Here is a 12,640-nt window from a genome sequence, read left to right as displayed (position 1 = left end):
TATGGGATGGTTTTCTGGACCAATACGTTGAGGAACCAACTAGAGAACAGGTCATCCTAGACTGGGTACTGTGTAATGAGAGAGGAATAATTGACAAATCTAGTTGTGCAAGACCCCTTGGGGATGAGCGACCATAATATGATAGAATTCTTCATCAAGATGGAGAGTGACATAGTTAATTCTGAGACTAGGGTCCTGAATCTGAGTAAAGGAAACTACAAAGGTATGAGGCACGAGTTGGCTATGATGGGTTGGGAAATATTACTTAAAGGGACAACGGTGGATAGGCAATGGCAAACATTCAAAGAGCGCATGGATGAACTGCAACAATTGTTTATTCCTAAAATAAAAGCAAAAATACTGCGGATGCTGGAAATCTGAAATAAAAACAAGAAATGCTGGAAGTACTCAGCAGGTCTGGCAGCATCTGTGGAGAGAGAATCAGAGTTAACGTTTCAGGTCAGTGACCCTTCTTCACAACTCTATTCTGAAGTTCTGAAGAAGGGTCACTGACCTGAAATGTTAACTCTGATTCTCTCTCCACAGATGCTGCCAGACCTGCTGCGTATTTCCAGCATTTCTTCTTCTTATTATTATTAATTGTTTATCCCTGTCTGGCGCAAAAGTAAAATGAGAAAGGTAGCCAAACCATGCCTTACAAGGGAAATTAGAGATAGCATTAGATTCAAGGAAGAGGCATTGAAATTTGCCAGAAAAAACAACAGACCTGAGGATTGGGAGCAGTTTAGAATTCAACAAAGGAGGACCAAGGGATTGATTAAGAAGGGGAAAATAGAGTACAAGAGTAAGCTTGTGGGGAACATAAAAACTGACTGTAAAAGTTTCTATCGGTATGTGAAGAGAAAAAGATTGAAGACAAATGTAGGTCCCTTACAGTCAGAAACAGGGGAATTTATTATGGGGAACAAAGAAATGGCTGATCAACTAAATGCATACTTTGGTTCTGTCTTCACAAAGGAGGACACAAATATCATACCAGAAATGTTGGGCAACACAGGGTTTTTAGTGAGAGAGAAGAACTGAAGGAAATCCGTATTAGTAGAGAAATAGTGTTGGGGAAATTGATGGGATTGAAGGCCGATAAATCCCCAGGGCCTGATAGTCTCTGTATCCCAGAGTACTTAAGGAAGTGGCCCGAGAAATAGTGGATGCATTGGTGGTCATCTTCCAAGATTCTATAGACTCTGGAACAGATTGGAGGGTAGCTAATAGCCCACTATTTAAAAAGAGAGGTAGAGAGAAAGCAGGGTATTATAGACCAGTCAGCCTGACGTCAGCAGTAGGGAAAATTCTAGAGTCCATTATCAAAGATTTTATAGCAGAGCACTTGGAGAACAGTGGTAGAATCGGACAGAGTCAACATGGATTTACAAAAGGGAAATCATGCTTGACAAATCCACTAGACTTCTTCGAGGATGTAACGAGTAGAGTTGATGAGGGGGAGCCAGTGGATATGGTTTATTTGGACTTTCAGAAGGCTTTCAACAAAGTCCCACATAAGAGATTAGTGTGTAAAATTAAAGCACATGGGATTGGGGGTAGTGTATTGCGCTGGATAGAAAATTGGTTGGCAGACAGGAAACAATGAGTAGGGATAAATGGGTCTTTTTCCGAATGGCAGGCAGTGAGTAGTGGGGGTACCACAGGGATCGGTGCTAGGACCCCAGGTATTCACAATATATATTAATGATTTAGATGAGGGAACTAATTGTAATATCTCCAGATTTGCAGATGACACAAAACTGGGTGGGAGGGTGAGTTGTGAGGAGGATGCAGAGAGGCTTCAGGGTGATTTGGGCAAGTTGAGTGAGTGGGCAAATGTATGGCAGATGCAGTATAATGTGGATAAATGTGAGGTTATCCACTTTGGTGGCAAAAACAGGAAGGTAGATGATTATCTGAACCGCTGTAGACTGAGAGAGGGGAATGTGCAGCGAGACCTGGGTGTTCTCGTACACCAGTCGCTGAAGGTAGACATGCAGGTGCAACAGGCGGTAAAAAAGGCAAATGGTATGTTGGCCTTCATAGCGAGAGGATTCCAGTACAGGAGCAGGGATGTCTTGCTGCAGTTATACAGGGCCGTGGTGAGGCCACACCTGGAATATTGTGTGCAATATTGGTCTCCTTATCTGAGGAAGGATGTTCTTGCTATAGAGGGAGTGCAGCAAAGGTTTACCAGACTGATTCCTGGGATGGCGGGACTGACGTATGAGGAGAGATTGAGTCGGTTAGGATTATATTCGCTGGAGTTCAGAAGAGTGAGGGGGGATCTCATGGAAACCTATAAAATTCTAACAGGACTTGACAGGGTAGATGCAGGAAGGATGTTCCCGATGGTGGGGGAGTCCAGAACCGGGGGTCATAGTCTAAGGATACGAGGTAAACCATTCAGGACTGAGATGAGGAGATATTTCTTCACCCAGAGAGTGGTGAACCTGTGGAATTTGCTACCACAGAAAGCAGATGAGGCCAAAACAAGAACAAGTTAGATATAGCTCTTGGGTTTAAAAGGATCAAAGGATATTGGGCGAAAGTGGGAACAGGTTATTGAGTTGGATGATCAGCCATGATCATAATGAATGGCTGAGCAGGGCCGAATGGCCTACTCCTGCTCCTATTTTCTATGTTTCTACAAGGATCATGAGAGTGCTGTTTCCGCTTTAAGTGAGGGATGTAACAACACTTGTATAATTTTTAACTGAGACAGAAAGGGGTGATTGAGCATTGCCAACTGGCTGCTGTAGATGAGACAGATATTTGTTCATCTGCACACAGCCATTGATCTGAGTGAAACCAAGCTTTGTAAAATTCTAATTCTGTTCAACACAGGAATGTTGCACTATTGGCTGCACCATTCCAAACTGTATGGAATAACATTTATAGGTGAACAGAGACTGGTATATTCTTCTGTAACTGCCATAGTTGACAATGTATCTCAGTCTCTTACTGATTGTTTACTTGTGAACAGCAGATATCACAGTGTCCTGGTGCTCAGGGTGGTGCTGCCCAATGTCAGTGAGGTGTTTGGACTTTGAGTCTGGATTCTGCAGGAATAAGGTGGTTTTCTGCTCCAGCTGATCAGATCCATGGTTAGGAACTGCTCAGATTTTTCACTTCCCTCCTGCATTAGGCACCAGAGTAGTAATCTTCACATCAGATTACATAAGTATAAAGCACAGAAGCGAGCCATTCGGCCCAGCCAGCCCACGCTGGCATTTATACTCCACTTGAAACTCGTCCTGTCTTTCCTCATCTAACTGTCTGATCATAACCCTCTTTTCCCTTCTTTCTCATGCTAATCTAGCCTCCTCTTAAATGCATCTATACTAAATGGAAAAGTCCTGGGGAAAATTGATGTACAGAGAGATTTGGGTGTTCAGGTCCATTGTTCCCTGAAGGTGGCAACGCAGGTCAATAGAGTGGTCAAGAAGGCATACGGCATGCTTTCCTTCATCGGACGGGGTATTGAGTACAAGAGTTGGCAGGTCATGTTACAGTTGTATAGGACTTTGGTTCGGCCACATTTGGAATACTGCGTGCAGTTCTGGTCGCCACATTACCAAAAGGATGTGGATGCTTTGGAGAGGGTGCAGAGGAGGTTCACCAGGATGTTGCCTGGTATGGAGGGCGCTAGCTATGAAGAGAGGTTGAGTAGATTAGGATTATTTTCATTAGAAAGACGGAGGTTGAGGGGGGACCTGATTGAGGTGTACAAAATCATGAGAGGTATAGACAGGTTGGATAGCAAGAAGCTTTTTCCCAGAGTGGGGGATTCAATTACTAGGGGACACGAGTTCAAAGTGAAAGGGGAAAAGTTTAGGGGGGATATGCGTGGAAAGTTCTTTACGCGGAGGGTGGTGGGTGCCTGGAACGCGTTGCCAGCGGAGGTGGTAGACGCGGGCACGATAGCGTCTTTTAAGATGTATCTAGACAGATACATGAATGGGCAGGAAGTAAAGAGATACAGACCCTTAGAAAATAGGCGACAGGTTTAGATCGAGGATTTGGATCGGCGTAGGCTTGGAGGGCCGAAGGGCCTGTTCCTGTGCTGTAATTTTCTTTGTTCTTTGTACTCATTTCAGCCACTCCCTGTGGTTGTGAGTTCCACATTGTCACTGCTCTCTGGGTAGAGAAGTTTCTTCTGAATTCCCGATTTGATTTCTTGGTGATTATCTTCTATTGATGGCCTCTAGTTTTGCTCTTGCCCACAAGTGCAAAAGTTCTCTGTGTCTGCTCTCTTAAAACCTTTCATAATTTTGAAGACCTTTATTAGGTCACCCTCAACCTTCTTTTTTCAAGAGAAAACAGACCCAGCTGTTCATCCTCTCCTGATAGGTATAAAATCATAGAATGGTTTTAGCATAGAAGGAGGCCATTCAGCCTACCGTATCGGTGCTGGCTCTCTGTAAGAGTAGCTCACCTAGTCCCACTCCCCAGTCCTTTTCCTGTAGCCCTGCAAATTTTTTCACTTCAGGTAATTATCCAATTCTCTTTGGAAAGCCACGATTAAATCTGCCTCCATCACACTCTCGGGCATTGCATTCCATTGTATACCCTCATGTTTCTGGTATCATCCTTGCAAATCTCCTCTACACCCTCTCCAGTACCCCTATATCTTTTTATTACAAGGTGACAGAATTGTACGCAGTACTCCAGTGGGTCTATGCAAGATTTAATACAAGTTTAGCAAAACTTACTTTTAATTCTATCCCTTGAGAAATAAACCCTAGTGCTTGGTTTGCTTTGCTTATGACCCTGCCAACCTGTGTCGCTACTTTTAGTGATTTGTGTATTTGTACTCCGGGATCCCTGTTTGATCAGAAATCTGTCCATTTGCTCTTTAAACGTCAGCCAAGTTCACATTAACCAGTTCCATAGATGGACAATTCTTAAAATGTGAAACAAGTATTTCTAAAATCTTAACTTTTACAGCAAGATTTAACACTCTCAGGGCTTTTAAAACCATGAATTTTTTTCCCAGTTAGTGAAAACAACTCAAGCTTATTCCAGAGCATTATGTGTAGAAATGGATGATTTTAAATGCTTGCATGATTAGATATTTTTCAATAATTTTAAGACATTTTCTGATCCTTGCTGAACCACGCCGAGTTTAAATGAAATAATTTTGATCTAGGGGTACAGTATTATTCTAAGCTGTATTCTAAGTGGTATTCGGGGTGCTGGGCAGTTGTGTTAGATGTGATACAGCTGAGCATCAGTATATTACTGTATTACAGACTCAGAAAGGGAGCAGACGATTCAAGAGACTTGAGAACAGGAACGGGGTTTTTGCCCTATTGGTAAGTGTGAATTTGGGATATTTTAATTGCTGTTTTGATTTTGCTTTTTTTCCCCTTTCCCCTCCTTTCCTGGAGGCATTGACTGGGGTATTTTCCATGAATTAAAAAAATAAAGCAAAAAAACTGCTGATGCTGGAAATCTGGAACAAAGGCAGAAAATGCTGGAAATACTTAGCAGGTCAATCAGCATCTGTGGAGTGAGAAACAGAGTTAACATTTCATTATTCATATTGAATTCCATTTTCCACAGTTTTGCCCACTCACTTAATCTGTCTTTGTAACTTCCTGCTATCATTTGCAGTACTTACTGTGCCTCCCAACTTGGTGTCATCTGTGCAAAATATGGTGAGAAGCTGAAGGCCCAGTATCAGTCCCTGTGGAACACCACTAGTCACAGCCCACCAATCAGAGTACTTTCCCTTTATCCCTACTCTGCTTCCTAACTCCCATCCAAATTTCTAACCCATCCCTCCAATTCAATGCAATTTAATTTTTGCTTGTAATCCCTTGTGGGAAACCTTATCAGATGCCTTCTGGAAGTCCATCTAGTTAACATCCATTAGCACTTTCTGTTCCACCATGTTAGTGGCTTCCTCAAAAATTCAATTAAATTAGTTAGACCCTTCACAAATCCACACTAACTCTGATCAACTCATTTGTGCAAGTGCTCAGTCACTCTGCTCCTATTGACAGATTCTAGTAACTTCCACACAACTGACATCAGACTGATAGGTCTGTAGGTTCCTGGTTTCACTCTACGCATAGAATCATAGAATGATGCAGCACAGAAAAATGCCTTTTGGACAATCGTGCCTATGCCGGCTCCTAGGTAGAGCTATCCAATTAATTCTACTTCCCTGCTCTTTCCCCTTGGCCCTACCATGTGTTTTTCCCTTCAACTATTTATCTAATGCTCTTTTGAATGTTACTATTGTGTCTGCTCCCAGCACCCTTTCAGGCAGCACATTCCAGATTGCAACAACTCACTGTGTATAAAATTTTGTGTCAAATCGCCACTAGTTTTTGTGACAATCACTTTAATCTGTGTCCTCTGGTTATCGACTGTGCTGCCACTGGAAACAGTTTCTCTTTATTTACAGTAACGAAACTCGAACCCTCACAACATTTAAGAAGTATGTAGATGAGCACTTGAACCGCCATAGCATACAAGGCTACGGGCCAAGTGCTGGAAAATGGGATTAGAATAGTTAGGTGCTTGATGGTCAGCATGAATTCAATGGGCCGAAGGGCCTGTTTCTGTGCTGTATAATTCTATGACTGTTCATGCTTTTGAACATCTCTATCAAATGATCTCCGAGCTTTCTCTGCTGTAAGGAGAACAGTCCCAGTTTCTCCTGTCTCTCCACGTAACTGAAGTCCCTCATCCCCGGTACCATTCACCCCAACCCTTCCTAATTTGCCTTTCTATTCTTCTGACCAAAATGGATAACCTCACACTTATCCACGTTAAACTCCATCAACCAAATTTTGGCCCATTCACCTAACCTATCCATATCCATTTGTAAATTTCTTATTTCTTTATTGCAACTTACTATCCACTTATTTTAGTGTCATCTGCAAATTTGGCTATAGTACCTTCTATCCCTGCATCCAAGTCATTAATATAGATTGTAAATAGTTGGGGCCCGAGGACCGAACCCTGTGGCAACCACTAGTTACATCTTGCCAACCAGAAAAGGACCCATTTATCCCAACTCTCTGTTTTCTGTTGGTTAGCCAATCCTCTGTCCAAGCTAATAAATTGCCCCTAACCCCACGTGATCTTACGTTGTGTATTAACTTTTGTGCGGCACCTTATCAAATGCCTTCTGGAAGTCCAGATATACTACATCTACAGGATCCCCATTATCCATTTTGCTTGTTACATCTTTGAAGAACTCTCGCAAATTAGTCAAACACGATTTACCCTTCATAAAACCATGCTGACGCTGATGGATTGTGTGTAATGTTGTTTTCCCTTACATTGGTATTCTTGTGGATTGTTCTGATGAGTGCAAGATGAAAAGTTTCGACAACATGTCTCTATTTTCAGCAATACTCAAGTTCTGTCCTACCAATGACTAGATTTGTCTATCTTAAGTCTCCATTACTTTTTTTTTACTTATATTAAATCCAATAAATTTCTCCCCCTGATTTATTTTTAGTTTTCCTTGTGGCTCTAGTATTTTATTCTCTTCATCTACTGTGCAGCCAGATGTAAAATCCTCATTTAATAATTCTGCTATTTCCTTCTTATTGATGACAAGCTGTGTCTGTCTTTAATGGGTGCACGTTTCCCTGAATATGTTTATGAAATCTTACAAGTCCCCCCAAGGCAGTTTGAGAATTTTCAGTTTAAAAGTCCAGAAATAGAAATCTGGTATCAGTAAACTGTCGCATTGTTGTAAAAACCAAACTGGTTTACGAATGTTTACCTTACTAGGTCTAGTCTGTATTCCAGTCCCACGCCAAAGTGGTTGACTGTTAAATACCTCCTGAAATGGCCTAGAAAGTCACTCACTTGTTAGAGATGGATAATAATGGGCCCACATCCTGAGAATGAATAATAATTTTTTAAAAAATCCCCGGTGAGCTCATTTCCTTCCAATTGCCTCCACTTTATCCATTGTGTGATCTCCAGATTGCATGCTCTGTTCTGGTCTCGGCTCCAATGTGCCAGTTTCCTTTTACCTGTGTATATCACATAATCTCTTTGTTAACTGCTGAAAAGTATCAGACCTCAGAGTTACATTATTAAGACAAAGCTTAGTGATTGGTTGAAATAAGTCATTCTGTGATATTACTGGTTGAATATTTGACTAACTAAATATGAAAGAATCAAAAGCAGTTCAGTTGCATCAGTGTTAATGGGGAATAAATCAGTGGCAGAAAACTGAGCAATCAAATCACTTGTTTTTTTCAAACTACCACCTGTAATTTGGCAAATAGCAGTCAGCAACCAGTCAGTTTGCTAAATAAATGTGTGAAGTTGGCTTCAGTTACCATTTTGATTTTTCAGTTATCTGAAAACATACCCATATTAAAAAAACCTAAACAACAGTTCAGAATAAATTGCTCATTCTTACTGTCAGTGTTGCCTGTACAGCATTGTAAATCCTGAAAAGGTTTTCTCAAGCCTACTCCTTGAGCTCCAGTTGGATTATTGGCTGGAGTTTAAATAATCGGATTGGGATTAGTTATCTGTGCACCCCCCCACTCCCCTATCCCGATTGTAGTCACAGCAACTGCCATCCTCTTCATTTTGACCTTACCCACAGCCTCTGCTGAGGTTTCAGCAACACGACTGCTGTTCTTCCTTTTGCAACTTGACACAGTTCCCTATTCGTGTTTTCTTGAGAACCGCTTGCTCACCCGCTTACCTGGCCATCTTGCTCGTGACGTCATTGACCCATTCTTACAGAGTGCTTCCAGGCCAGGTCAGAGGTGAAGGAGGAGATCAAGGTAGCAGAGGAGAGATTCGAAAGAGAGCGGACTATGAAAGCCGAGTACAAAAGAGAGCAAACTAAAAACAATAACATTTGGACAAGGGGAACAAGAGAGTGAATGAAGGAGGAGTGTGAGGTGGGGTGTGTCAGCTATGGCTCACTGTCGTCTGAGTCAGAAGGTCCCGGGTTCAAGTTCCACTCCAGAGTCTTGAGCACAAAATCCAGGCTGACACTTGCCGTACAGTACAGAGGGAGTGCTGTACTGTTGGAGGTTCTGTCTTTTGGATAGGACGTTAAACCAAGGCACCATCTTCCCTCTCAGGTGGATGTAAAAGGTCCCAGGGCACTATTTCAAAGAAGAGTAAGGGAGTTCTTCCTTGTGTTCTGGACAATATTTATTCCTCAACTATCATCACTCAAACAGATTATCTGGTTAATTATCTCATGGCTGTTTATGGGAGCTTGCCATACTCAAATTGGCTGCTGCATTTCCTACATTATAGCAGTGACTGTACTTCAGAAGTATTTCATTGGCTGCAGAGCACTTTGGGTCGTTCTGAGTTTTTTTTTTAGTTTTAGAGATACAGCACTGAAACAGGCCCTTCGGCCCACCGAGTCTGTGCCGACCAACAACCACCCATTTATACTAATCCTACACTAATTCCATATTCCTACCACATCCCCAACTGTCCCTATATTTCCCTACCACCTACCTACACTAGGGGCAATTTATAATGGCCAATTTACCTATCAACCTGCAAGTCTTTGGCATGTGGGAGGAAACCGGAGCACCCGGAGAAAACCCACGCAGACACAGGGAGAACTTGCAAACTCCGCACAGGCAGTACCCAGAATTGAACCCGGGTCGCTGGAGCTGTGAGGCTGTGGTGCTAACCACTGCGCCGTTGTGAAAGATACTATATAAGGTTGTGAAAGATACTATATAAATGCAAGTCTTTTCTATTAGAAGGTTAGAGGGGTTCCATAGAAGTAAAACAGCAACAAGAGAGACTATTTTGGAGATTTTCCAGTAACAATGTCTTAAACAAGAAGGCTGCAAGAGGATAAGAGTTTTCTGCTGGCAGTGTGTCTGAAAACGATTGAGAAGTACTGAATCAGCTAATTTTCAGATATATTTATTGTCTAGGGTGGTCATGGGTGAGTGAGGGCAAGCTTAGAATTATGAATACAGAACATCCAATACTTCTATACTCCAGCCTACTCCATTTTTCCCAGTCCTCCCAGTGCCCCCTAATCTCCCAGCAACCCACCAGTTCTCCCAGATTGCTAACCTCCTGATCTTTCTCAGTCTCCTCCTTGACTCTACCCTGTCCATTTTCCCTCCCATCTCCCCAGTGCACCCAGCCACCATCCTGCACCACCCACCTGTTCTCCTAAGCTTCACACCCCATCCAGTAAGTTCCTCCATGCCTTGGCCACTCCAGAGCCTAGCCACCCCTAAAAACACCCCCCCCCCCCCAACCCCAGTCATAAAATGTAATTCCGTCAAGTGTTCCCAGATCCTAGCATTTCCACAGCCCTTTCCTTCTAGTACTCTAACCCTTGCCTCTTGCTTCTTCCCAACCACAACCCCATCTTCCCCCTCTACTGTTTATGCTGTAGTATCCCTCCAGTTGTGTATTGCTATCCTGGCTCATGCTGCCTTTGGCCATCCAGCATATCATAAGCCTTATAACAGAGTAAGAGATTGACATTTAGCACACCAGTCAAGGAACATGTCACAGAATTGTAGACAACATATTGAGAAAAATGTGGTGCACCAAAAGAGTGAGAGAGTGTGACACAGAAAGAAATAGAGATTGGGAAAGGAGCAGGATATCATTACAGAAAGAGATTGCTTTCTGTGTGTGATCAGTGCCACAGGAGATTAGCTGTTTTGTGCGTGGTGCATGATATAACACTGCTGCCATAAAAGAGCGGATTCTACAACTTACTGTCAGCAATGGTTTAAACAACCCAGCAACCCTTGTCAGGTCTCCAAATATAGACCTAGTTGGAGGCTGGTGTTGGGTTAGTTCCTGACCGTAGACAGTGCCTGTGGCTGCATTTGGTCTGCCACCTGAGGAGAAAGAATCAGCCAGGATCCTTACGTTGAATGGCAATCCTGTGACCACTGCTGGGAAATGCACCGGCACAGGCAATGGATGAGGACAGTATGGGGCTCAGGTGTGACGTCTCCCATTGTTAAATAGCCTGTTGACACATATGCAATAAACAGCCACTTGGTTGCGATATCCAGAGGTTGGCAGTAGCTGAAGAGCCATTTGAAGCTCAGTGACTGGCTTTTGAAGAGGAGAAGAGGGAAATAATGAAAATAGTTTCTTTAAACTTTCACTGATTAGCCCCATCAAAAATGTTCACCTGCAAACCAATGCACCCTTACAACTACAACTCGCATTTATATAGCACCTTGAATGTAGTAACGTGTCTTAAGGTGACTCACAGGAACATAATCACAGGAAACTTGCCTTCTCACAGTGACAGAGAAGATGTACTAAGGGACAAGAAAACCTGTTGTATCTAAAATGGTCAAGTTTTGCCTTCCAGACGGAGAAAGAACGACAGCAACTTCTCCAGACTTACCCGACACAGCCTTTCCTCGTGCCAGTGACTCATCCACCTGAGTATCCTAATCCGCAGTTAATGGACCATCTCTCCAACTTCCCTTCCCCCTCCATATTCCAGGAGACTAAACCCAAACTGAAGAAGGTTTTGAAGAAGAGCCTGAATGAGAAGTATAGGATTAAGTACCTCAGACTGCGGAAAACTGTGAAAGCTCTGATATTTGTGAGTATTTGCATTAATTTTGAGCAGCATTTTTGCACCACTGTCTGTTTGAAGCAGGAGTGTGCAGTTTTTGCTAGTCTTTAGTATTTTATGTCAAGACGAGAATGATATACACTTCATTGTGTTGTACTGCTCATTCATCATGCTTGTGCAAATTAAACCGTCTATTGTAGCAGGGCCTAAGCTTTGGCCTGGTAAGTATGTGCATCAGGTCTGCTTGCAGAAAAAGGAGACTCGTGGCGGTATTTGTCACATTCCAGGAACTGGGGGTTATGATTCTTGGGCCTTGCTGTTATTTCCGAGATATTGGGCAGAATAAGTACACTCTAGGTCATAGGGTACACGAGGTCTGTTTAGTTTTTAGTTTAGTTTAGAGATACAGCACTGAAACAGGCCCACCGAGTCTGTGCCGACCATCAACCACCCATATATACTAATCCTACACTAATTCCATATTCCTACCACATCCCCACCTGTCCCTATATTTCCCTACCACCTACCTATACTAGGGACAATTTATAATGGCCAATTTACCTACTAACCTGCAAGTCTTTTGGCTAGTGAGAGGAAACCGGAGCACCCGGAGAAAACCCACGCAGACACAGGGAGAACTTGCAAACTCCACACAGGCAGTACCCAGAATTGAACCCGGGTTGCTGAAGCTGTGAGGCTGCAGTGCTAACCACTGCGCCACTGTGCCGCCCTGTGTCTGCTTACAGGTTCGACTAGTGACACTGAACCTGAGGAATTATTAACTGTAAAAGCCCAGAAATGTGAGTTACTGAGGTTCTAGCAAGCATTTTAGCTACTAATTTGGGTAGAGTATGTTGTTGAGTATAGTATACATTCTGTGAAGGAGTAGAAAAGGAAGTATGGAATGCACATTTCTGAGTTAAGTAAGGAAGAAGGTGACTTTTCTTTATCAGCCTGCTTATGCTTATGATGACTGTATATTTCAGGAGAATGCAGCTCTGTGTGATGAAATTGCTTACATAGAGCAGAAATTCTTCCGAACCAAAGAGGAAAGACGGTAAGGGATATTTTCACCTGCTGATAGTTATACTT

General features: G+C 42.8%; 1 protein-coding gene across 6 annotated transcripts in view; it reads left to right on the top strand.

Annotated features, from left to right (window-relative positions):
* Window positions 1–12,640, top strand: part of tbrg1 (transforming growth factor beta regulator 1) — a 134,069-nt gene that overhangs the window by 35,843 nt on the left and 85,586 nt on the right. For all 6 annotated transcript variants that reach the window (XM_068020258.1, XM_068020260.1, XM_068020259.1 and 3 more), the window contains 3 exons: window positions 5,259–5,321; window positions 11,336–11,575; window positions 12,535–12,605. In XM_068020258.1, coding sequence (XP_067876359.1) covers window positions 5,259–5,321; window positions 11,336–11,575; window positions 12,535–12,605 — 374 coding nt within the window. The remainder of the gene's footprint in view (window positions 1–5,258; window positions 5,322–11,335; window positions 11,576–12,534; window positions 12,606–12,640) is intronic.

Source organism: Heterodontus francisci, chromosome 42, assembly GCF_036365525.1.
Source record: "Heterodontus francisci isolate sHetFra1 chromosome 42, sHetFra1.hap1, whole genome shotgun sequence".
Classification (NCBI taxonomy): domain Eukaryota; kingdom Metazoa; phylum Chordata; class Chondrichthyes; order Heterodontiformes; family Heterodontidae; genus Heterodontus; species Heterodontus francisci.
Note: the sequence above shows the minus strand (reverse complement) of the source record. Positions and strands in the feature narration are given on the sequence as shown.